General features: G+C 41.1%; 1 protein-coding gene across 6 annotated transcripts in view; it reads left to right on the forward strand.

Moving 5' to 3' along the window:
• Positions 1–26,670, forward strand: part of CCDC170 (coiled-coil domain containing 170) — a 78,582-nt gene that overhangs the window by 13,479 nt on the left and 38,433 nt on the right. For 5 of the 6 annotated variants that reach the window (XR_007355774.2, XM_048844217.2, XM_048844215.2 and 2 more), the window contains exons 4-8: positions 3,988–4,116; positions 6,952–7,208; positions 14,153–14,297; positions 16,400–16,585; positions 21,902–22,219. Coding sequence is in view for 5 of the 6 variants with exons in the window: in XM_048844217.2 (XP_048700174.2) it covers positions 3,988–4,116; positions 6,952–7,208; positions 14,153–14,297; positions 16,400–16,585; positions 21,902–22,219 (1,035 nt within the window). In the remaining variant the exon portion in view is untranslated. Of the gene's footprint in view, positions 1–3,342; positions 3,522–3,987; positions 4,117–6,951; positions 7,209–14,152; positions 14,298–16,399; positions 16,586–21,901; positions 22,220–26,670 lie in introns of all 6 variants that reach the window. The other variant, XM_048844218.2, reaches the window with a different exon arrangement.

The following is a 26,670-nucleotide window of genomic DNA, read 5'->3' on the forward strand; positions in this document are numbered from 1 at the left end:
GCTCCGAGACAAAGCAACCATTAGTGTGGAATGCTGTGTGAGAGAGAGAGAGAGGTGGGGGGGGGGGAAGGAGGCGTCTACTGCTGTCTGAACTTACAAGACAGCATGCTGACATGCTCTCAGCTCCCCCAAAAACACACTCTGTCTCCCCCCACATACACACAACACACTCCCTGTCACACTCCACCCCATCCACCCCCATTTGAAAAGCACGTTGCAGCCACTTGCATGCTGGCATAGCTGCCCACAATGCACCGCTCCCAATGCTGCTGCAAGTGCCGCAAATGTGGCCACGCCAGTGCGCTTGAAGCGGTCAGTGTGGGCAGACTGCTGTGCTTTCCCTACTGCGCTCTACGAAGGCTGGTTTAACTCAAAGCGCTCTACGTCTGCAAGTGTAGCCATGCCCTTAGAGGGATTTTCCAAAGTGCTTGAGTTAGGAGCTATCTTCCATTAACTTTAATCTGAGTTAGGTGCCGAACCTACTGAGGGACTGTTGTAAATCCCTCGGGTGTCTGTCTGCATCTTAGCCACCTAAATACGTTTGTCAATCTGTCCCTAAATGAACAGTGCAGGTTTTAGATCCTCAGGCAGTAAGGCGTTTTTGTATTGCTGAGGATCAGGGATCTTCCTCTAGAACAATACTCTCTTATTTTGTGCTGTATTAATCAGCTTGATGGGACACCTATGTAATGATGTCAGAGAATAAGAGATGGTGATTAAATTTATTCATTTTATGTTTCTTTAGAGGAGAGGAGAGAAATTCACAGTAATATGAATTCAGGCCGAAGAGATGGTGATATTACTATTTCATTTATTGGTATTGTGGTAGTGCCTAGAAGCCCAAAGCATGGACCAGGGCTCTGTTATACTGACTGTTGTATGCATATGGAAAAAAAATTATCCTAAAATTATCCTATTAAAAATTATCCTATCCCTGTCCTAAAAATCTGAACACATGGTGTTAGACAACTCGTGGAGTAAAACAGGAGAGAGGATGGTAGCAGATAAGTGATTATAATAAGTAGCAGGCATAGTATGGTAGTAAGTACAGGATTCTGCGAAAACCACTGCCCTATGGAGGTGTAATTTCTAAAGCACACTAATGTGTTGCTGGGTAGGCCTGCTGGCATGCACTAAAGGTTCCCTCTTGTACTTTAACTTAGTGCTCTTTGAACCAGTACGTTAAAGGGCATTCGGGAACATTACAAAGAGATTACTCATTACAGAACGACTGTAATGAGTAATGTAAAATAATATACATTACTCATTCTAGTATATACAGAGAGAGCAAGCCCTGAAAACACCCAATTTTTGGACATTACATCAAACAAAAATTGCAAAAAGTAAACCCCAAAATATGAAATTAATAAACCAAAAAAACCAGCCAACACAGAAGTCCTGATTATAAGCTATAATGTCAGTATTTACTCTTTCAACACCAGAGTATGTAGTTTTCACTTGTGTACGTGCTTTGATCATCAAACAAAACTAGTTACTAAGTACATTAGCAGGGTGTTTTGATTCTTTGTATTCACTACAACATCAAAGCAATGAAAGCTCTTTACGTTGTCTTGGAAAGATACAGTGTTGTTATCAGTCTTGTGCTTTTTATAGTTTCCCCAAAACTGTGCCAGGCAGTTGAGTGACAAGAACAAGCCCTTTGTGTGTTAAAAGACTGACATTTGACTGACGAACAAATGTGGCATTATTTCATCTAGATAATTTATTTTGTGACTTTTCCCAAGATACTAATCCTTAGCAGGCTGATGTTTTTCTAAACTACTAATTAAAATATGCATTGGAGAAGAACGTGTGTGCATCCATGTGGTGATGACAGTCATGACAAATTCCAGAGCCATGTAATAAATCACATTTATCTTTAACTTTTGGCTGCCTCATGTGTACCTAAATACATTTGCCTGCATTCTACCCACTACTCTGTCACCCCTAGGGCTGCTAACATTCCTCAACTCTCATCAACTCGAAAGTTTTCTTAAAACAAGCTGCTATAGAAATGTTTTGACCTTTCCCCCTTAAATAAGAAATTCACTGTTACCCCCAAAATAATGTCCCTCCTCAGAAGTAGGAGGGATAATATTCAGTCTTGCACCAGTGACAGATTTCACTAATCTCTTGTGACCCATTGAGGAAATAAGAGCTTTATATAATTGAAAAGCTCTGCATTCCCTCTTTCTAGTGAGATACATAGCGCTTGTTTCTTGCCTTGGTTTAAATAGTGACCTAGTATTTGCAATATTATTACCTATAGAAAACCTTTATAGTAGTTTTTAGAGATTTTTTAAAATATATTCGTTATCATTTTCCTTTCCCTCTTGGGCTTGTACATTTGGATTTAAATGATAAGTGAGTCTGACTTTACAAGCAGAGGGATACAAAAATCATATCAAAAGAAAATTTAAATATCTCAAAACAGTTGCTTAGGATGTCCTGCATAAATTTAATATCTTCACCACTTGTGACTGATGTGCATAATCCTAAACTCAGGCTCAGAAAATACACCACTGCATGTGTTTTCTCTATTATAGCTGAATTGCCAGTGCCAGCTATAAGGTTGCCTATGTGCTTCTATTGTGAACTCCCTTTTTCATTTACTCATCACTCTTTCAAGTTAGGAGAGAGACATATGGACACAAAATTCAAGGGTGCAGTTTGGCATGCAATGGGTTTGGTGTGGTGCACTGCCTCAATGGGAGCTCCTAGAGGTATAGACACGAGGACTTGTCTGCAGGTGGAGTTCTTCAGACATAGTTATTCTGGAATAACTATTCTTGAAGAACAATATGCATGGACATTCTTATTCTGGAATAAAAGTGTCCACATGTTGAGTTAATCAGGAATGACTCTGTGGGTAGACAAGCCCTGAGACACCCTTGAAGAGGAGGGAGTGTGCCCTTTCCAGAGTGAGATCAGCTCGGCAGGCCAGTGTGGATTGTGTCCTATCTCTGCCCCCTCTGGGGTGTCTAGCTGTAACAGCATTGCTGGATGGGAGTCTGTCTTTCTTTTGTAGTAGTGCAAGGACCACAGTTGTGTTTCATTTTTGCATGGGAGTTGGTGGAGGTAGAGAGAGGGGTTTTTTGTATGCCCACTCCCTACTCCTTTGCATTCCCTGCATGTACTAAACACAGTTCTGCTCTAAGAATGTCAGATTTAATATTGTTTCAATCTACAATAACTACAAAATATGTCCTATCTAATGGGGCTGTTGCCCAGACCCTGGATTAGACATAAATTGGAAGGCATGGCTTTGATTTCTCTCTTTTCTAAATTAAATGGACTTGTTTTACTTAAGCTAATTGCGATTCCTTTGATACATGCTGCAAGGTGCTCTTGGACTCAGAGAATGAAAACAAAACTCAGGATTCAGAGCATCCGAAAGCTGAACGCGTGTATACATTGTCAAAATGTGAGATCTGGTCTGCTGCGGAATGGGAAAAGTCTAAAAGCCAAGAGGAACAGCAGCCAAAAGAAGGCTGGGGGGAGGTGAATAGTTACATGACTAGGTATTGTGTTTTGATGCTTTTTAATCCCTCATACTACTCCCCCCCACCCCATATTGATATTTTATTTTCTGCAAAACTGTAAATCAGTGTGCAGTGCAGGAACAGAATTTAAATACTGAAATAGTAGGGACACACAACCTCTGGCCAAGGACAGTCTGTAAAGCTTTCTTTGTCTTTAATGTTTAATAACTACATAAGTAACTTTGCTGCTGTACTCTAGAATTTTAACAATTTAACACACCGAGGGCCAAATTCACCACCAGTGTGAGTAGAGGGACTCCACTGATTTGAGTACAATTATGTCTGTTTACACCTTTGGTGGGTATGGCATACCCAATGTTAGTGCACAGCATTTTTAGTGTGTTTTCTTTGAGCTACTGAATGACAGGACAAATCTGAAGAAACGTTGTTCAGAAACATGGTGTCTGATGGTTCTTATTTTGCCTTGACTGTGATGTCTTCCCAGGGAGCTTATGATCACATTCTTTTGGATATACCTGTCACTCGAGAACAGACAAATCATTGGGCTGTGGCTGAAACTGCCCGCAGTGAACTTGCAGCACTTCTGGTAAAGTATGAATGTGCCCAGTCAGAGGTAAGTCTTAAAGAATCACCCTTCCTCCCTTCCCCCCAAAAGAACCCCCTAAATGTTCTTTTCCTGTTAATATGAGCTGTGCACACATTGCAGAGACAGTAGATCCAATAAATCTCCTTATGGGGAATGTAAAATGTATCTTTGTTTTATTAATTGTGGGATTTTGTTTTTGTTTTCAGATTACATTTGTTCTGATTTGCCATGAGTTTTTTTTCCTGCTTATATCAGTTGCCAGTCTTTGCACCATTATCTTGCTCGTTAATTGAAGTTGGCATCAGGATGATTTTCATATTGTGTTTGTTTGGACGTAAAATACAGTATTTCACAATTCTAACCAAAGTTAATATTTTAACACTGTGGTTATCTCAGTGATTATAACATTTGTTGATTCCAGGACTCCCATATTTTCCCACTTGTTAACATGCTCATTTATATTTCCATTACTGAATAACACTTAGTTGATCCAGTCGTGCAGTACAGGTGGTTTTTCTGTGCCGATAGAATTGAATGATAGCATCCTATACTGATAGCTCTCTTCATCCAGGTGGCATCTAAAGCATTTAATAAATGTTTCAAGAGCATGTTCTCTTTCTCCCCTTCTCTCTGTGTAAAATGCTTAGGATCCACCTGTATGATGCATCAAAATCAAAATTCACTATGCCCATGAATGAAATATAGCTAAATTTGTTGTAAAATCAAACAACTTTTAAACAGTTCACAGCAATGATAAGCAATGGTTTAGAACAATAAATTATAAATTCTATATCCAAGTGAAACAGGGGTGAATGTAGATCAGTAGAATGTAATTATCTGAGCTGGACTTTGGCCAGTTAACAAAAAGTGCCTACTGATCTTTAATTAATGTATGTGGTCAGTAGCTTGGCTTTACATTTCATCAGAAAGAATTAAAGAAGATGAGATTCTTGTTGATCCTTTACTTGACTCCAACTCTTAAATGAAGGGAGTAAATACTTACTGTCGTGATGACAGACCACTTTATAGAATTTTTTTCACTGCTGTTTTTGGAAAAGGCAGAAAGGGAGTAAAGAAAGCCACCATCACTTTCATCGAAAATACTCAAATTCTTGTTAAATTCATGTTGTTGTTTGTAACATCTACATGTCCCAACTGAATTCAGAGGCCCCTAGTGCTTGGTGCTGTACAGAGTCATAATAAGAGACACTGAATGACATACAGTCTAAATTGACAAGAGAGAAAAAGGAAGTGTTGTTCCATTTCTACATGGGGAATTAAAGCACAGAGAGATTAGGTAGCTTGCCTGTGGTCACACAGGATATCTTTGGCAAAGCTAGGAATTAAACTCTGATCTCCTGAGTTCCAGTCAAGTGCCTTAATCACAAGTGCATCCTTCTTGCATTAAAAGAGCACTCATATACCTTGTTTACCTTAGTTTTAGTTTTCATGTGGTAAGAGCTAACTGCCACATATTGCATATTTTTCATTATAATGGAGCTGGAAGCAACACCTAAGTGTTGCTTAGAACTTTCTATTGTAAATCCCTGTTTTTAGTTGTTTATAACTTTGACCATTTAGGCTGAAATTTTACATGCCAGGTCTGCCTCAGGCTGAATGTTTCTGGGAAATTTTCAGCAAAAATGGATCAACTGTTTGTGAGAATGAGGCTAGGGAAAATACATTATTTTGCCAGTGTTTTAAAAAAAATAAGTTAGAACTGTTTGTTGAGAAGCTCTAGCACTTTCATATTTTGGAACAGGGACTTGAAATTAGGCAAGGGATGCCACCAGGGGAGGTGCCTTTTGCTGTTCCTATGGAAATCTACCTAATCTACTTGACTGAATTATAAGCCTCTGAAAATTACTGTTTGCACATGCTCTGTAGAGGTTTGTTAGCAAAATTCTCCAACCATTCTATCTTCACTGAACATTCTGCAGCTCTTTAGAGCTCTGTACCAGCCACAGTGAGCAAGCTTCATTCCCACAGAGCAGGGGTAGTCTATTTTTTGTCAAGGTCCAGACTCTGGAGGAAATAATTTTTTTTAAAAGGTATGATAATAAGTAAATAAAAAGATGTTAGGGTCTGTTCAAAAGCATATGGCAGTCCGGATTTGGCCTGCGGTCTGCCTGTTGATTACCCCTGCCATAGAGCTTACTGAGTACGCTCCAGGCCAGGACTGAGCAAGACTTTTCTTGCAATTACTCTTTCCATTAGCGAGAGGCCACTGTGACACCAGACACCAGAAGTGAGAGCAGGGAGGCGGAGGTCTTGTGAAAAAATAGTATGTGATCATATAATTAAAGACTGTATCATTAAGGTTTCACAGGAAACCCTAATTCTGGCATTTCCTAACTTTTGTATGTGTGATTTTTACAACCTTAATGTTGTTTCAACCTAATATAAAACTCCATTTAAATTAATTTAAAAAACAGTGGTTGTTTTTGTTTCCGCTCTGTTTTTTTAAATACCTTTATAGATATTTAAAAATAACATTTTTCTTCTTACTAACTTTGCCCATTTTATTCGGCTAATGCATATTTTTGCTATTGTTTCGAATGGCACTGAAAGCAATGTGGCTATTTTTGTTTACTTCATACTGAAGCTGGAGTTTACTTACTGCTTTCTGTGAGTACTGAAAAAATGGTAGCTATTGTCACTTGTTTTTTTTCACTGAATCCATTGGTAATAGAGTAGAAGAATAAGATACTTTGATTCCAAAAGGTATTTCCTGCCAGATTTTAAAAAAATAAACAATTTAATAATAAATTAAATAATAATTTGACAGTTCAAATACGTAGTCTATATTGAATTCTTCTTACAGTTATTTGTTTTTTCTCTCTTCCTCTCCTCTCTCTATAGCTTCTAGATCTCAGATCCAAAATGGTCTCTAAAGAAGTCTCATTGCAAGAGCTGAAGGCTGAAGTGGAAAGCTACAAGGAAAACAATGCTAGACAATCCTCTCTACTCCTCTCTTTGCAAAATCGAGTTCAGGAGATGGAGGAGGAATCAGGTGTGCTTGTCACTTCCAAAAAACAGACAGACCTAACAGCACAGGTTTTGCTCCAGGAGAATTGGGAGCTGAAGGAGAAGATCCATGACCAAGAAGCCAAACTGAAGTAAGAGATTCAATCAAGCTGTGGCATAATTTTGGGTTGAGATGTCACTATACTATAGTTGCCAACATAAAAAACTACCTTTGTAGGAAAATTTCAGTTCAGAAACAGATTTACAGCTTTGTATTGAGCTGTATAGTATTGCCCCTTTGGCCTGGGCAGTTAGCCAATATTCAGGGCCTTGCAGAGTTGTGCCCTTTAGGAAGAGAACTTGATATGAGTCAGGTATATTTTTTGGTGTAATCTTGTTTACTTACAAATAATGTACACAAAGCCCAGTTTCCCTGAACATAGTAGAAACAAATAGCAGGCACAATTTCTTAGCTCATATACCCCCAAGTGTACCACTCCAGCGAGCTCTGTGCCTGACAATGTCTTTTTCTGCTTCCTCTTAGGGTCACATTCACCATGCTTTCTACAGGCTCTCTCTGCTTCTACCACACACAGGCTGAAAAACCAATCTCTTCGCTCCTGTGTTTTCAATCAGGGAAATCCCTGACCTGCCCTGTAGTCTGGGCCATCCTCCATTTTTTATAGCTGTTTGTTTTAAATAAAGAGGCTAAATTATTTATTCCATTGAGTCTGAAAGAATGCTTGATGCACCTATTGACTGTAACTGGGTCTGTGATTGTTGGAACCAAAGACTTGTCTGATGCCAGCCAGGAGCACCTGTCAGAAAAACAATATGTTTTTACAGAGGTTATAAATAAACTCTGCAGGAGGGATTGTTTACTCGAGTGAAGCATTTAGTCACTTGCAGCTGCAAATCTGTAGGACTTTTCTGTAAATTTCGCCAGTGGTTATTGAGTCTGTAATCTTCCCAGTCTGAATTTCTAAGGGTTAAGAAGATCCGTTAGCTTGCCCAGTGGAGTTTGTGAGCTCTTCCAGCTTAATAGCTTTGATTTTCCCTGAAAGAAAAAGCAGGGAAGTGAAAATACAAACATTTGTGCTTAAGATTGAGATTACATATTTAAATGCTCAATAGTCATGAAACCAGAAAAGTAAGGTTTTCATAATATGGAAAATTCAGTTATGCTATACATGCATTGTAATTTCAATTTGTGTATTCGTTTTTAAATACATACATGAATATATTACTTTTTATGTTAAGAATATACTAGAAAATATGCAATTTGTACAACGTGGCTCAACTTACTATGAACATTTTTAAATTTTTCCTTTCCACATATTTGGGCTTTCATATTTGTAACTAGTAATGTCACATTAATATAACCTTTTGTATTTTTCTGTATTGCATGTGCCACTCTGGATAATGCAATATCAAGGTGCTCAGATACTGTGGTATGTTTGTAGGTATAGTTATGCCAAGAAAGAGGAAGAGAACCATTACTGGTGATAGCTGTTAGGTTAGGAAGAAAGCTTAAATACAGTATCTACCAGCATATGCAGGTCTGATGTGCCTTTTGTTAGATATTTCAATCCATTGATTTTTTTCCCTCCTACTGTTCATTGGGCGATGGCTTTTGCCATATACAACTTTACATTGTAAAAGATGCAATGTCCTGTGCTGACTTTATCAATTTAACAATCTTCAGGACCGTGTGCATGCCAAACAAAAGTGTATTCACTGTTAGATCAGAATACACACACAGGTTAGTTTTGCTGGGCCAGTCTTGTGGCTTCAGACACATCAGAGGTGCAAGTATTTCTGCAGAAATCCACGTGATCAAATGTACTTAAAAAAAAAAAAGTAGGTTAATGCTATGTGCTGTTGCTGTAACTTAAAGAAATTTATACTTTCAAGATAATTCCTGGTTGGTGTGTCTTCATCTGAGACAGTAGTCCTAGAGAACATACTGTACACACATGCAGTACATGGGGCTAACTCACTGTTCTATTGGGGGGAAAAATTGGTGAACAAGACAGGATAAATTTGATGGTATGTCACGTAACCAGTCATTTTGGCCATGTGTTTTTAGAGAAGTCTCTGAAATAGTTAACGTTGAAGATGTGATGGCATTCCTTCCCATGAGGTTCCCTTGGCTATTTCACCAACGAGCCATAGACGCAATAACACATGGATACTCCATCTGGTTTTCAGCAGTGCCTACACTCAACCCCCCTTTCCCAGGATTCTTCTCACAAGGATCTATTATATCAAGAGGTCCTTGTGCTCCTTTCTCTCATTGTGATGGAAGAGGTCCTGCCTCAGTACAGGGGAAAGGGTTTTTAGAGCAGCTATTTTCCTATCCTGAAGAAAAAGGGAGGCTGGCAACCCATTCTGGACTTGCGGAACCTCACATTCATTCACAAGTTGAAAGTTCAGGATGGTACCCCTCACATTGATAATCCCAAATCTAGAGTCTGGAGACTAGTTCAGATCTCTTGTGCTACAGGATGCGTACTTCCACATCTCCATCATTTTGCCTACAAGAAGTACCTAAGATTTACGGTTGGCCAGGACCACTATCAATATTGAATCCTGCCTTTTGAACTCTCCACAGCATTGAAGAGATTTAGCGGGGTGCTCTCAGTAGTGGCAGCTTACTTGAGAAGATGCAACATCAATAAATAACCTTAACTGGATGATTGGCTTATATGGGGGAGCGCTCCTCAACAGGTCTCTGAAGCCATCCAAAATGCACTCAACCTCTTTCAGAGATCAGGCCTGAAACTCAATAAATGGAAATAGACAGTAATCCCAGATCAGAGGATTGAAGTCATTGGTCTGATCTTAGATTCCTCCACATCCAGGGCCTACATGCCTCAAGACAGATTTGAGAACCTGTCCATTCTAACTCTCAGTTGGAGGGAAATCCATGTACCAAGGGAAGGTTGTGCCTTGTCCTTCTAGATCAGATGGCCTCTTGCACCTTTGTGACTCTGCATGCCAGGCTTCACCTCCACTACTTGCAGGATTAGTAGAAGCTGTTTTACACACTCTCCAAACATTGCCTGGATGCATCTCAATAACTCACCCATGGTCCTGTCTTCACTGAAATGGTGGGGAAAAAAAAAAGAGTGCGTGCAGAGGGGTCTCCTTCTGGATAATCCTGCCATTGAAGACCATAGTCACAGACACATCCTTGTTACAATAGGGTGCCCACATGGACGCATTAAAGACACAGGGTTTATGGTCCCCAAGGGACAAGAGAATGTACATCAATCTCCTAAAACTCAAAACCATACAGGAGGTCTGTGAGTCCTTTCTCCACCTAATAGAAGGGCAGTACAAATAAATCAGGACCAACAACATGACCACCATGTTTTATATCAACGAGGTAGAGACAGGCCTTCCCTGCTCTCCCAGGAAGCCATCACGCTCTGGAACTGGTGCATCAAACATACAGTTATTGCTGGTGAAGTACATTTACTTGGACTGCAGAACATGCTTGTGGACAATCTCATCAGATACTTCCTCCCAGATGGTGAATGGGAGATTCTGGTGGACATCTTCATGGACTGGGGCAATCCCAAAATGGACCTGTTTGCCACTCAATAGAACAAGTGCCTGAGATTCTGCTCAAGGGGTAGAATGAGACTGGAATCCATCGCAGATGCCTTTGTGTTACTGGGAACAGGAGACCTGATATATACTTTCCCCTGGCCCCTCTTATTGCCAGAGTACTTTGCAAACTGAAACAGGTCTCGGCCAAGCTAATTCTCTTAGCTCCAGTGTGGTCCTGACAATTCTAGTTCACAGACCTACTGAGCCTTTCTTCTGCTCCCAGACCTGCTGTCTCAGAACAAGTGATAGACCCAACACTTGAATCTTTCATCCTCGCAGCTCACAGCAAGCGTGGCTGTTGTCAATAGAGCAGGCCTGCTCCACTCTAGTTAGAGAAGTTCTAATAAGCAACAGAAAAGAATCAACAAGAAAAACCTACCTGCCAAAATGGATGGTGCTTTTCACTGGTGCCACCAAAAATCTGTGGTACCACATCATTCCTTGATTCCACCAATCCTCAACTATTTACCCAAACTAAAATGTAAGAACCTGTCCCTCAGTTCAGTCAGCCATCACCTACTGGCCATCTCAGCTCATCTTCCACCAGTGGAGGACCATACTGTTAGTAATTAGGTTCCTGAAGGCCCTAATTAAGGTATTCCCACCAATCAAGGAACCTGGACCCTCATGGAACTTAAAAGTGATACTCTCAGCCTTCAGGGATTTACTCTTCAGACCTATGGCCTCTTCTTCCCTTCTACACCTTTCTATGCAAATTACATTTTTAATCACTATAACTTCTGCCAGATCAGTACAGGAAATTCAGGTACTGATGGCTGACCCACCCTATATAGTGCTCCACCCAGACAAGGTGGAGCATATACCTTAAATTTCTTTCTAGAGTATTGACAGACTTCCACTAGAACCAAAAAATACACTTACTGGTATTTTTCCCAAAACCTCATGCATTTAAATCTGGGGTGATGTTGCACACTCTAGACCAGTGGTTCTTAGCCTTTTGTGGGTTCAGTCCCCATTTGTAAACTTTGATGGCTTGTTGTGACCAGTAAATAGTTTTAGTGCAAAAAACAAAACTGGCTTACTAAATATATTGTGGGTAAGAAATACAATATACATATTAATGCAGTAAATACTAAATAATTACACCCTCCATTCCATAATGGCAACTCATGTGGCTCCTATCCCATGGGACTGGGCGAGCTTGGCTCCTCACTCCAGGCAGTGTGACCTTTGAGGATTTAGCTTGTGGGCTTGCTGGGCCAAATTTGGGAGAGTGATGTAGTGACTTTGTGCAGAAGGTCACAGCACCACTCACTCATATTTGGCCTGGAGGAGCAGCTGGGCCAACGCTGTGCACCAGGTAGCAACTCCTGGAGCAGGGAGTTGAGCTCAGCCAGCCTCGCAGGACCACAGCAGTGTGAATGCAGGGTGGGCTTTGCAATCCCCCCCGTCCATGGCTTTCCATCCCCCTGGGGGCAGGACCTGACACTCTCCTCTCCAGGTTTCCTCTGTGAACCTGTGCCACATTCTGGCACCCTAGTTTTGGGTCACAACCCATGGGTTGAAAAACCCTGTTCTACATGTCAGGAGAGAGCTGGCCTACTATTTAAACAGAACAGAAGTACTTAGAAAATCACTAAGACTTCATGTTAATCTCCATCACAGAGATGTCAAAAGGTTCTGCAAGTTCATCCCAGATACTATAAAACTGAATTTCTGATGGAATTCAAACATGCCACGAAGTGGCCATGGTAGATCCACCAGATATCAGGGGTCACTCCCTTAGAGTGCAAGTCGTAGCAGCAGCCTCACTGTGAAGTCTACCGTTATCAAACACAGTAGAACCTCAGTGTTATGAGCATCAGAGTTATGGACTGACTAGTCAACCACACCCCTCATTTGGAACCGGAAGTATGCAGGCAGCAGCAGCAGCCGCCACAAATTAAAAAAGCAAATACAGTACAGTGCTGTGTTAAATGTAAACTACTTAAAAAAAGGGGAGGGGGGTTTTAAAAAAAAAACTTGACAAGGTAAGGAACCTGTTTCTGTTCTTGTTTTCATTTGAATTAAGATGGTTAAAGGTAGCGTTTTTCTTCTGCATAGTAAAGTTTCAAAGCTGTATTAAGTCAATGTTCAGCTGTAAACTCGAAAGAACAACCATAATGTGTTTTTCAGAGTTATGAACAACCTCCATTCCCGAGATGTTTGTAACTCTGAGGTTCTACTTAGGGTGACCAAATAGTAAGTGTGAAAAATTGGGACGGGGTGGGGGGTAATAGGCACCTATATAAGACAAAGTTCAGAATATTGGGACTGTCCCTATAAAATCAGGATATCTGGTCACCCTAGTTCTACTGCATTTGTAAAGCAGCCACTTGGGCATCAACGTGCATATTCCCAAGACACTACATCCTGACTGAGGCCTCCAGGCCCAAAGAGTAAAGCAGTTCTTCACTCTGTTTAAATAATTACACTTAGTTCCCACCTCCTTAACACAGTCACTGCTTGGGAGTTACCGGCAGTGGTATATGGATATGGACAATCACCTGAAGGAGAATGGGAAGTTCTTTGAGATGCGTTGTCCATATGCACATTCCCACCGTTCCATCCCCTCTACCGTGAAGTCCCTATTTGGGGGTTCTGCAGTGAGAAGGAACCAAATGGTAGCTGGTGCATGAGGGCTCAGGAGCATGAAGGCTGCAAGGTACATGCGTGTTGTACGAGTACTGCTGACCCAAAAGACTCCACTCTCAGGTTCATGAGTTATATGTGCACCATCAGTGGAATGTGTTTATGGACCACACGTCTTGAAGAAGTCCAGTTTCTGTACCTGAAAAGTAACTTCCCCTTCTGTGCAGAATTCAAGGCGAAAGTCTCTGGCTTTATGTGAATTTTCTGTTCTCTTGGGGCTTTGAGTAAAGGTTGTCCATCAAAAATTTAAAAAAAAAAAAAAAAAAAATCAACCAAAGAGTTAAGTGTCCTCTTAAATATGCATAATTGGTGATGTGGAAACAGTAGTTCATCCAGTGTGTTTAAAAATATAGTAATTGTTTTATTAATTTCAATTTCAAAATGTATGCTATTTATTAAAATACCAAACATGATTTTAATATATGGTATTTTTCCAAGGGTGTATATTGGGGAATGCTTCTGGAGTTTCCTTCCTTTCCAGCCTGTGCTTTACTCCTCAATAGGACAACTACCAAACAAACCACATCATAGTTTCATCTTGCTTGCGTGGACTGAAGAGAGAGATCTTCAGAGCCAGTCATCAGAGGGGCATCATTTGATAAGGCTGTGAGGCGCTTGCTTTCTTAGGGGCAGAATGTACTCCATCTAACAACACTCCCTGCCCCTGGTGGCCCATAGTATATGCATTAAACCACATTTAACTTGGGTGAAGGTTGTGCTAGAATAGGTATGCCCAAGCAATGAGCTTGGGATAATTTTGCCTTTTGCTTGAAAAAATACTGTTTCTAAATATTCCTCCTGATGTGTGTTTGTTTTGGCTGATTAGCAAATATTTGAATGAATGTGAAGAAAGCAAGAATCAAGCTTCTAAGATCAGCTGGAAGCATGGTGAATTCTTAGCACAGCTTTCTGGATTCCTGGATGTCAACATCAGAGGAAAAGAGGAACCACACAAACATTTAATTTCAAAGGTGTTTATGTGCAGTTATTTTTTCCTACATACTGAAGAGACTTGTTAAATATTTAACTGCATTGTATTGCTCTAATGGATATTAATATAGAAGGGTGCACTGTCTTTGAAATATTTGGTTTGATGTAGAAAATTTAATACAGCAATTTTCTTTTATAATAGAAAAAGAGAATACCTGTTTAAACAACTTAAATGTTAAAGATCAGAATTTTGTTGTCAAATAAGGATATACCAAGCATATTGCCATGTAAAATAGTGTTCATAAATATAGGCCTGATTTTCAGAGGTGCTGATTTCCCACAGCTCTCATTGAACTCAGAGAAGCCTTACGTATGTTCCTATAATAACTTACAATTATGATTGCAAAGTACAACTCAAGAAAATGCATACAATTGAATGCTTGTCTAAAAATATTAAAAACAATAAAATTCCAATATGACCGTTCTGGCACCACTCTTAACACTCATTTAATGCAGTCATGCCATTAAACAGAAACATTCTCAGTGACACACACTAAAACAACCTTAATACTGAACCTGTACCAAAACACATACAATTACTACAAGGTTCAATTGAATCTTATTCATTCATTACGCACAGTTCTGAGAGAATGCTACACAAAATCTTTAATACCTTTCTCCTCCACGATTTCCCAAATGTTGAAAGCTGAGCTCCCATTCAGGAAAATGAAATCAACGGCACCCCCTACCCACCTTTAATACATCTTTTACACTCTCTGGCTAGTCTTTCACCTCTACTTCTCTTCTAAGGGGCACATTGAAAACAATGTTTATTAGAACAGAGTATTTGTTCTGGATTTCCCCCGCTCCCCTCCCTTATCTATGTCTCTTTTCTCTCAGCAATGACTAGAGTTAAAGACAGAATAGGAGCACCTTCACCTTTAGTCATCATTCAAGTAGGATTCAAGGGGACATATAATCCTGTATTTTTCTGCTCATTTTGAAGCGTCATGAGATATTCCTCACCCCAGATTTGTAGGATCCCAACAAGGGTAGTCAGGGCCAAGGGACAGAGCAGTGGCAAACCCGAGGCTGGGAGTAGCAGAGGAGTTTGTAGTCTGGTCCAGGCCAGTGTCCATAGCAAGGGTCAGAGTCTAAGTCAGGTTTTGAGGTTCAAGTCAGGTGACAAAGTTCAAATCAAGCTGAGATCGAGCAGGAAAGGTCATGTCAGCTGCAGAGGAGCCAGTTGCCTGGATGCTTCCTGGAATGCTCCTTGGGCTTATATAAGGCAGTGAACCAATCAGGAGCTATGGGGCTGCTGTCTGTCAGACTCTTGAGGTGGAACTTCCCATGGTCTGTGTCCACAGTGGGTCATGGGAAATGGAGTTCAAGTTGGTTATAGCTGCTACTGTAACCTGGTAGTTTTGCAGGCTTGGGTTCTAGACCTGTGGAGCTTTACACTCCTTGGAGTTGCTGCAGCATTACCTCAACAGATCAAGATCATGCTTGGGGCTTGTCTTCCCCTGAATTCTGGCTGCTGCTCAAAAGAGCTCCCCAAATTCTTTTTTTAGGAGATAGCCTTTCCCTCTCATAAGGTCAAGAGGAGTCTGTTGCCAAATCACATGGCTCCCTATGACTCAGAATATTTCAAATGTAAAATCACTTCTCAATGTCCTGTGCTGGTTTCCCATTCCAAAGGCTTGCTAGCCATAAATCTTATGGAAAAGCTGCCTGCTTCCCACATGAAGATAGTTGTATAATCTATTTTTATTTTCTGCCCTGCCTTATCACCATTGTGGACATGCAGAAATGACAACAGCCCTCCAGATGATAATGTTTGATCTAGTGCTGAGAATTTGTATGGGGATAACTAAACTAAATTAACATTTGCTATGCTAAGGCATACTTTTCTCATGGCATATTATGGCTCCAGTTTCTCTTCTTTTTCTACTTTGTTTATAAGGAAACATTGGAAATGAATAGCAGAACTTAGTCATAGATCTGACCCTGAAGGTTTTACAAACAACATTTTTTATGATGATGGGGAACAGAAAATGCATTTAAATGAGTGAAGACAATTGTTAACAGGAAACAGTGTAAGAATTTTACTAATATGTACTATTTGAATTGTATGTTTTTCTAGGTCAATCAGATGCATAAAGAAAATACAATGCTAAAAGGGCAGATTCCCACTCTTGCAGAGGCTATCAATGTTCATGAGATAGAGTCAAAAGCTAGCAGAGAAACCATCATGAGGCTTGTTTCAGAAGTCAGCAAAGAGCAGAAAAGGGCCATAGTCTACTCCCAAGACATGGACAAGCTTAGCAAGGTAAATTATTTTCTAGTGTGCATGTCTGTGTGGTTTAGAGATCTATTTCTAGGAATGAAAAATGCATTTTTCAGTGGAAGAAATGGTGTGAAATGAAAGTAAATGATGGTAAGATTTCAACACATGCTATTACCAACAAAAGTTAGTTTGGAAAACTCTTATCAGGCTAGGGTGTTGGTTGGAGATTTTTTTTTTATGCTTAGTTTTTAAAAAAGTATTTTTCTGTTATCACCTTCAAGTTCATGAAGTCTCAAGAATATTAGGAGATTAAAATGCTTTTGTTAGAGAGCTCTGCTTTAGTGTTGATGTTTCCTATATGCCGATAGAGTGATGTTTTCACTCTCGTTCAACAACTGTATCCCTGGTTATAGCCTTCTCAAAGTGGTAGGTGGGCGGAAATTGTGTAAGTCAGCATGAAGGTACAGAACTATTGATTTTACTCTGAGGTAGGAGACTGATAGATGAGTTGAAATGTATGCTAAGAAATCCATATTTTATTCCTTGAAGTAAGCTTGAGGGTGTTTTACAAGTATTCTTCCATAGAGAATCAGGAGTAGCTGGAGATGCAATTGGAGCCAGATTTTTTTTAAAAAACTGCTGTAAAATTTATTCTTCAGAAATAGAGAGAAATTCATTGAATAGTATTTAGCAAAATGTTGTCCTAAAGATTCCATTTACAGAACTGGTAGTGAAGTATCTTGTCTGTCAGACACCAGATTATTTGTATGGTATAATAAACTCATACTTCATAAATAGTCATTTGACTTGCACACCGAGAAATCCTGGCTAGCAGCATGACTCCACAATCCATGATTCAAAATCCACTGAAGTCAGTTGGAGTTTTTCATTGAATTCAGTGGGCTTTGGATCCCACTGTAATATGCTTGTAATATGCACAATGTTTTATGAATACACAGAATATCTGAGATATTGGCATTTTCTTTTCTGCAGTTCCAACATTTGCTATGATTGGCAAGACCATCCTAAAAATTATAATTAAAAATGTGTTAAATACATATATTGACCTGATAAACTATATCTATGAAGCTGCTCAGCATTTAATTTTAACATAGAATTTTACTAAACTTTTCAACTTGCATTTGTTTATTTTTTAAGATTTATGCATCAGCTGACTTGTAAATATGATTCTTAAAAAGAAAGTTTTTTTTTTAAAAAAAATGGTTTGCTATAACCCATGACACTTAAAATGAGAAAGAGGCACAATAATTGTGTTCCTTTTGAATTATTTTATCCAATTTGTCATTTCAGTACCATGGCCTTTTGAAGCAATTTTATTTGTTTGCAAATTTTAAAAAAATAAACTGAGATCATAACTGGTTATTGCTCAACCTTATGTTGACTAGCTGCTATTGTGCTGCACCTGTGAAAGGAAATCTACAGACTGATGAAGTAATATAATTGGAATAGACCTCCCTTCATTCTTTGCTATAATAGCCATAATTTGATTCTTGGCATTGGCATAATTTCTCTGTTAAGAGGACCTCTTTAGAGTTGAAGAGGGAAATAAAATGGAACCATGCCAAGATTTGGTTGGCAGTTAGTTCTAAAATCAGTTTAGTAACGAGTAATGACAGTATTTAACCTAATTAATATGGTTTTGTTTCTTTGTTTATTCTGAAATGTGTTTAACACAGGGATTATCACATTGCAACAAATCTGATCAATTAAGTCTGGTATCCTGCCTCCCACAGCATTTGAAACCTGATGCTTCTGGAGAAGGCAAATGACACCCCGTAAATGTACCAACCTGGTCGTATAAAGTTGTACCTTGTGGGAAGGAAAATTCCTTCCCATTCTTAGTTGTTAATCAAACAGTGCCCTGAAGTGTGAAGGATTAAATTCCTTGCTACATTGTAATCCCAGCTAGTTTGACTGCAGAGTTTATTCTTATTCACATAAATCTCTAATCCGTTTAAAAATCTTATTAAACTGTTTGTCTCATTAGTATCCTGGGGCAAAGAGTTTCACAGGCTGATTAAATGAAGCAGAACCATGTTTTTGGTTTTGTCTGTTTTAAAATATTTTCTCTTCCATTGAATGGCTTCTTGTTTTTATTTCACAGCACAGGATATGCAGCACTTTCCATTCATTATTTTATATACCCCTGACATATCTACTACCTCTATCTCTTTCTCAAACTGATGACTGGATCATCACAGAGAAGAGGAAATTTACTTGGCAAGTACTGTGAGTTTACACAAGAGGAGGCAAGGGTCATGGCTCTACAACAGTGAGATCCAATGAGATGCATGAGAATATTCCCAGGGTCTTGGGGTATTCACAGAGTAGCAGCCCCTATGCATTATTCGCCAAGTTCCAGTATCTCATGGCAACATAGCCCCTTTGGGACCTTTGCTATCATTTTCTGTGTATTCCTGCTGTGTACCCTCCCTTTAAGGGACATAGAAGGACTATTCAAGAATTAACTTCCTCAGGAATTTCTAAAGATGTTTCTATAGGGATGCAAGATAGGGCTGCTGTCCTGCCTCACCTACCCTGCCATGTCCCCTAAACTTGCAGAGTCCAGACTCATCGGCATATGTGCAGTACGCCCAGCCATGTAATGGTGTCCTTATCAGCCAGGTGGAGAGCCGGTAGCCTGTTGTCGAAATAAGTCAGTGGGCACTCGGCAATATGTGACATAGTCTGAAGTTGAACATAACTGCATCGCTGGAAAAAACACATTTAAAGAGATTGGCCGCACAGTGCCCTGTCCTGTTCGAAACCAGGTCAGAGATGAACACAGGCACCTTGGCAGATCAAAACTGATGAGAGAGTTATTAATGACTGTCATCATTGACCACTCATTGCGCCAAGCAGATTCCACTGTCCTGTCCTGTGGTGGCATAAATGAGCATAAAGAGCATTGTGACGGGCTGGACTAGGCCTACAGGACCCCAGTTGGAGGCCTCAGAATCCTTCCACACCCCGTCCCAGAGAGGAACAGAAGAGAAGTCCTTCAAGTGGCCTAGAGTGTCTGCAGGGGAAGCGGCCAATCAGAGGGACTGCAGGACCAGCCAATCAGGGGCCAGGAGGGCCATATAAAAAGGAGCAGCAGAGACAGTTGTTGGTCAGTTGCTGCCTGGAGCTGGAAGAGAGAGGACTGTGTTCCTGGCTGGCTGAAAGAGCAGCGGGACCATGGAAATCTCAGTGTAGCCAGGGACCTGGGGAGCTAAGAAAGAGCTCCTGGCTGGCTGAGGGGACTGAGCAAGAACTCAGCCCAGGGAGGGCTTCAGGAAGACAGTGTCTTAAGGGAGGAAGCCCTGGAGGTATGGCCCCATGCCAGGCCTGGGAGAAGGTAAAGACTGTGTATATCAGAGGGGGTTTGTTCTGGTCTACCTACAGACAGTATGTGAGATTCGGCTGGAGGGTTGAATGACTGAAGACTTGCAGAAGAAACTGTTGACTATGGTGGGTGCTCATGAAAGGTGGGTGCTGACCCCATTGCAGGCATCTAGAAGACAGGTGAGCTGGTGGGTGGTTGAAGAGGTCTGAGTACAATGGCAGATCGCTATTCACATGGATCTTAGCCAGCAGCGTGACAGAGACCTTTTCATGGCAAATATGGGGTGGTGCTATGTTAAGTATCGGTAGTCATGGCAACAGAATCCTGCTAACAGTATGCATAGCTTTGTTAAGCTCTACATTGATCAACCTTGTGTGAAATGAGTGACACCAGACAGGAGCACAGTAATCTGCTGTTGAATAGCAGAGGGAAAGGGCTGATGATCTGCGCTTCTGGGCGCTTGCATTCCAGGTCGAACCAGCCAATTTTCTGAGCAGGTTGTTCTGACTGTTGACTTTGTCTGCCATCTTCCTCAATGGTTGTGGCATGTTAATGATCTATCCAATGTCACACTGATTTTGGATCATGCTGCAGGCATTGGCCACTGAGGAAAATGTATAACTCGTGGCTTGCATTTGCATTATTCAAATGGAATACACTAGAAACAGTCTTAGAAAAGCTCGGCAGTGGGTGCCATTGACTACAATACTCTGCCATGAGCTTCACATCTTCATTCAAGACCTTCTCAATTTCTGAGAAGGATAGGTTGGTGGCTACAGCAGATGATGTCGGCATAGATGAACTTGCGCGAGAGCATAGCTGGCAGGTCATTGATGTACACATTGAACAGTACTGGTGAAAGAACTGAGCCTAGAGGGAGGTCATTGATTTGACACTTCCTGTGTCGGAGAAAGGGAGCTCTATTACTTCGAACATCCAGTGCAGGCAACTTGAGAGAGTTTAAACAAAAGGTCTCTGTGCAAATTGTGTCATAGGCGGCGGTCAAATCCAAGAAGATGGCTCCTGTCTTTAGATTTTGTTGAAAACCATTTTTGATAAAGGTGGTCAAGGCCAGAACTTGATCACAGGTGCTGTGTCCTTTCCCAGACTGAGCAATATTCACACACTGGGGCAGCTGTAGGCTCAAGGGGACAGGTGGCTAGTTTGATATTGACATTCCTCACCTCCTTTTGACAACTTTGGCCCCATAGTAGTAGGAATTTTGCTACTTTCACCAGGGCATGATGTGGCCCTACATAGTCCCAGTTTTTAAATTTCTCCTTCTTTGAAAGTCTCCCCATCATGCTTCTAATGTGATTTAGTCTTCATCTCTCCACCTCCCTCTCTCATCTATGCTTTCTTTGAGATGAGGCAGCCAATCAGCATTTGAATATTTGCACTTTCCTTATATACTATTATAACTTTTTCTCATTTAGGCACTCCCCTGTTTTGTGTGGAAATAATCCTGGTACATTTGTCACTTTTTTTAAACCCCCGTGGGTCTATTATTCAGATGTCTTCATGGAGTGTGCTGAGATGTTGCCTTGATCTTTTCCTGTGTCACTAATTTAGACCCCATCAGTATATGCAAGTAGTTTTTAAATTTTTACACCATTTCTTCTAGTGTGCATTACCAGCACTTGTCTATGTTAAATTTCATCCATCACTGAGTTTCCCAGTCACTGTTTTTTCTTAATGAAAGTCATCACAATCTAGCAATGTATTTGTAGATCTAAGTAATTTTGTCATCTTCAGATCTTACTTCCCCATTCACTATACCTTGAAGATAATTGATACTAAATGCATGTGGGAGTCCTGTTTACCTCAATAGGGATTCTGTCTGTGAAGGACTTGCAAGATTGGGCCCATAATGAACAACTTTGGTCCTAATGCTATTCGTTCCTGCACCTCTCTGCTAGTCACCTCTCCATGCTGAAAATTAGCCATTTAGTCCCCATTCCTTATTTTTGACCTGTATTAAGCCTTGTTTTATGTTTTTTGTATTTTAGGATCTGGACAGTGCTTTAACAGCCAAACAGAGTCTAGAGAAGGAGATCAGAAGCCTCCAAGATAGGCTTGCTGCTAGCCAGAGGGCTTGGGAAGCCTCAAAGCAGGAACTGCACTACCTGAAGAGATGTTCCAATGAGATGGATGGGAGTCTGAAAAGCAGCATTGAGGAGGCCAGGACTGCTCAGAGCCTGCTGAGTGCTTTTAAAGAGCAAGTTGCTACCCTTCTCAGCAACAGTTCTGTAACAGTTAAATCCTCTGAGGAGGCCATCATGGAGAGAATTCGAGAACTGGGCCACAGGGAAGAGAGCAAAAAGATAGTAAGTGGATTGCTTCTGTACCTGTTCAGTCTGCTTGATTTTTGTATGGCTCCTTTTCCATATTAGCTATAATTCCGTACTCTGCATGTATGTGTTGCATTTATGATAGAATCTTAAATAATGTGGTCCTATAATATTTTTTCCACAGGACTTCTGCCTAATTCAGTATGCACATTGGGCAGGCCTGAGCCTAGAGCAACTTTGGATCATTCACCGAAGACGTAGAGTTTGTTATGAAGCTGATGTAGTCAGGAAGTAAGACAGGCATCCTCAGGGAGGGGAAAGGATGCTCTTGTCTTTAAGACACTGAACTGGTTCTCACTTTGGTGTGACTTTGGGTAAATTATTTGATCACTCTGTTCCTCAGTTCCCCCATCTGTAAAATGGAGTGCTCACAGGGTTATTCTGAAAGTAAATTCAGTAACATTAGGTGATCAGATGTGCCTGTGCGTGGCATCATAGGAAAGTCCATGAATGAAGGAAAAATTCCTCTCTGAGCTGAGTTTTGATGTTGTGCAGTGTATGAGGCACAGGACCATACATTAAACAATGAAGAAAAAAAAATCTGCCTCCTTCACTGATCAGTCCATCGTGCACAGTGAATAAGTCATGGGTTCTGTGAGAGGAAAAAATAAGAAGTGATCACATAAGTAAAGATTGAAGGCCAGATCATAGCCCCCTTGTGACACCTGTACACCACTCTGACAGCCCTTGCAACACCCTGGTGAGGGGGTGGCTGTTATGTTCATCACTACAGCTGTTTTGAACCAAGAAACACTTCATTGGGAGCTATGGGGAGGCTGTTGTAAGAGCAGTCTTAATGTCGGCACCAGCTCCTGGAGCAGGCAGAATTGAGGAGGCACCAAGGTAGCTTTAGAGCTCCTCCTCCAGGGATGCTCCTGAGAGGTGCAGTACAAAATCTAGCCCTAATAATAGACAGCCCTAATTTTGGCATTTCCTAACATTTGATTGCTTTACTTTGTAGCCTTAATATTCATTTAATGCAGCTGTTTTGTATAGAACTTCCTAGCTTTTTTCAAAAAAAGGAAGAAGGAACTGATGGAAATGAATTCAATCATAGAATATCAGGGTTGGAAGGTACCTCAGGAGGTCATCTAGTCCAACCCCCTGCTCGAAGCAGGACCAATCCCCAACTAAATCATCCCAGCCAGGGCTTTGTCAAGCCTGACCTTAAAAACCTCAAAGGAAGGAGATTCCACCACCTCCCTAGGTAATGCATTCCAGTGCTTCACCACCCTGCTATTGAAAAGGTTTTTCCTAATATCCAACCTAAACCTCCCCCACTGCAACTTGAGACCATTACTCCTTGTTCTTTCATCTGCTACCACTGAGAACAGTCTAGATCCATCCTCTTTGGAACCCCCTTTCCGGTAGTTGAAAGCACCTGTCAAATCCCCCCTCATTCTTCTTTTCCGCAGACTAAACAATCCCAGTTCCCTCAGTCTCTCCTCATAAGTCATGTGCTCCTGTCCCCTAATCATTTTTGTTGCCCTCCAGTGGACGCTTTCCGATTTTTTCACATCCTTCTTGCAGTGTGGGGCCCAAAACTGGACACAGTACTCCAGATGAGGCCTCACAAGTGTTGAATAGAGGGGAACGATCACATCCCTCGATCTGCTGGCAATGCCTCTACTTATACAGCCCAAAATGCCATTAGCCTTCTTGGCAACAAGAGCGCACTATTGATTCATATCCAGCTTCTTGTCCACTGTAACCCCTAGGTCCTTTTCTGCAGAACTTCTGCCTAGACATTCGGTCCGTACTCTGTAGCAGTGCATGGGATTCTTCCATCCTAAGTGCAGGACTCTGCACTTGTCTTTGTTGAACCTCATCAGATTTCTTTTGGCCCAATCCTCTAATTTGTTTAGGTCCCTCTGTATCCTATCCCTACCCTCCAGCATATCTACCACACCTCCCAGTTTAGTGTCATCTGCAAACTTGCTGAGGGTGCAGTCCACGCCATCCTCCAGATCATTAATGAAAATATTTGCTGTATTCTAGTAGAACATTGGGGACTGCACAATATGTGCAAGAAATGAGACAGCAACCTTTTTGTTCTTACTTATGCATCATAATCTATCATTTGGAAGAGGCTCTAGCCTTCTTCAGAATCCTGTCTTCTCTTCCATCTGCACCTTTATTATTTGAGCCCTATGTAACACCATATGCCACAAAGCATCTATATATTTAAAACTGAAATCCCACTCAATTTTCTAACACATGCATATACACAGATCAGGTGGAATATATCTATTCCATGGAAATTATTAATCCATTGATGTGGGCGTTGTGCCACAACCATCTCTCAGCAGAGACTGGTGCCACACTGGAGCAATGAGAATTAGCTTGGCCGAGACCTGTTTCAGTATGCAGTATGTCCACACCTTTCCTGAAATGTGGCGCCCAGAACTGGACACAATACTCCAGTTGAGGCCTAATCAGCGCGGAGTAGAGGAAGAATTGCTTCCTGTGTGTTGCTTACAATACTCTTGCTAAGACATCCCAGAATGATGTTTGCTTTTTTTGCAACAGCGTTACATTGACCTGTATTTAGCTTGTGATCCACTATGACCCCCAGATCCCTTTCCGCAGTCCTCCTTCGTAGGCAGTCATTTCCCATTTTGTATGTGTGCAATGATAAAAAGATTTAGAAAAGCTGACCTGTGAGGAAGGGTTAAAAAATTGGGCATGGTTTAATTAGTGAGAAAAGACTGAGGGGGGACCTGATAAGCCTTCAACATGTGAAGGGCTGTTGTAAAGAGGATTGTGATCAATTGTTCTCCATGTCCATTAAGCTAGGACAAGAAGTAATGGGCTTAATCTGCAGCAAGGAAGAGTTAGGTTAGTTATTAAGAAACTTTCTAACTGTAAGGGTTGCTAAGGTCTGTGTGGGGCGCAGGGGCTCCCTGAATCCCACCTCCCCCTACCAGGTCCCACTCTCTCATTTACTCTCTCTTCCCCCAGTTGGCAGCAGTTGGGGGAGCTCTCTGAGGGAAACAGACACAGGCAAAGGATTGTCTCATCCTCCTCTCCTCTCCTTGCAAGAGAAGAGGATCTGGCTGAAAAGATGGCCGGTCTCTCAGGCAGTCTCTTGGGATTTAACCCTATGGGCCTCATCTGTCAGAGTCGATTGCCCCTTTGTGGGGTTTACCTTTTGCCTCTCCTCCTGGGGCATACTGCTTTGCTGCCAGTCAGGCCAGCTTTGTAAGCAGTACATCCTATGGCTGTCCCCTCCTTGGCTGGACCACCTCTCTTACCAGCAGTAAGACAGAGCAGCCTTCTTCCTATTCACTGTCCCTTCCTGCTGTAAGTTTTCTTCTTTTAAGCTCTTCCCCTTCCAGGCTGAACAAACCTTGCAAGTGTGCCTTGTTAGTGCTAAAGAGGCCAGGAAGAGTTTGTTTAGTCTCCTCTGTACCAGAATGAGGGTGTGTCCCGTCACACTCTGGAATAGGCTCAATGCCCATGATTGGAGATTTTAAAGACCAAGTTGGACAAACCCCTGTCAGGGATGGTCTAGGTTTACTTAGTTCTGCCTCAGCGCAGGGGGCTGGACTTGATGACTTCTTGAGGCCCCTTCCAGCCCTACATTTCTAGGATTCTGTGTTCAGAAATCGGCACCTTAAGGTAAAGGTTCTTGCTCTTCAGAAGTGCTGAGCACTCACATTGAAAATCAGGCCAGAGTTTAATAGGAATTCTTGGGTGCTCATACCTCTAAAAATTAGGCCTCTTATTAGGCCATTTATTTAGATCCAGGAGCCTTAATTTATGCTCTGATATTAAAAAATCTTGTCTGTATATTTAATCTTGCTAGCATACATTTAACCACACCCATACCAGTAAAATATGTATTGTGCTTTCTGGTTTGAACAGCTGATGGTTGTAACAGAGCAGTTATTGTGCAAATGCTTGCTTTTACTGACTTGCTTGTATAATCAGATTGTGCATCAAATGGGAGTAACTTCAAATCTAACAAAAGATAACATAATCTTCCAGTAGAAAATTATTTCATGTGAGGCTAAATCCCTTTGATGAAAAAGCTTCCATAGAGAAGAAGGAAAACTTTCCTTCAGAAATCCATGACCTGGGTCCTATGTGTGCTATGTCAGCTCCTCTCCGAGAAGCTTGACATAGCACAAAAAATGCAGAGAGCAGTGTTTGCATTGTCTGTGTAGATGTGGACCAGAGATCCACAGGAAGCTGCAGAACAAACTCACAGATCCCTGACTGGACACTGGTGTAGAAGTTCCTCCATACTCTATTTAGGCACTCTCCCTTTGTGGCCGCATGGATAGTTCACATACCATAATGAATTTGCTTCCCTGACTTGTTGTTAAAAGATCAATGTGTGGAATTTCTTTTGAGGATTTGAGAGTTCAGTTTTAATTGAACCTTAAGGGTAAGGTTTTTTCATTTAATATTGTTATATGAGT

Source organism: Caretta caretta, chromosome 3 (assembly GCF_965140235.1).
Source record: "Caretta caretta isolate rCarCar2 chromosome 3, rCarCar1.hap1, whole genome shotgun sequence".
Taxonomy (NCBI): domain Eukaryota; kingdom Metazoa; phylum Chordata; order Testudines; family Cheloniidae; genus Caretta; species Caretta caretta.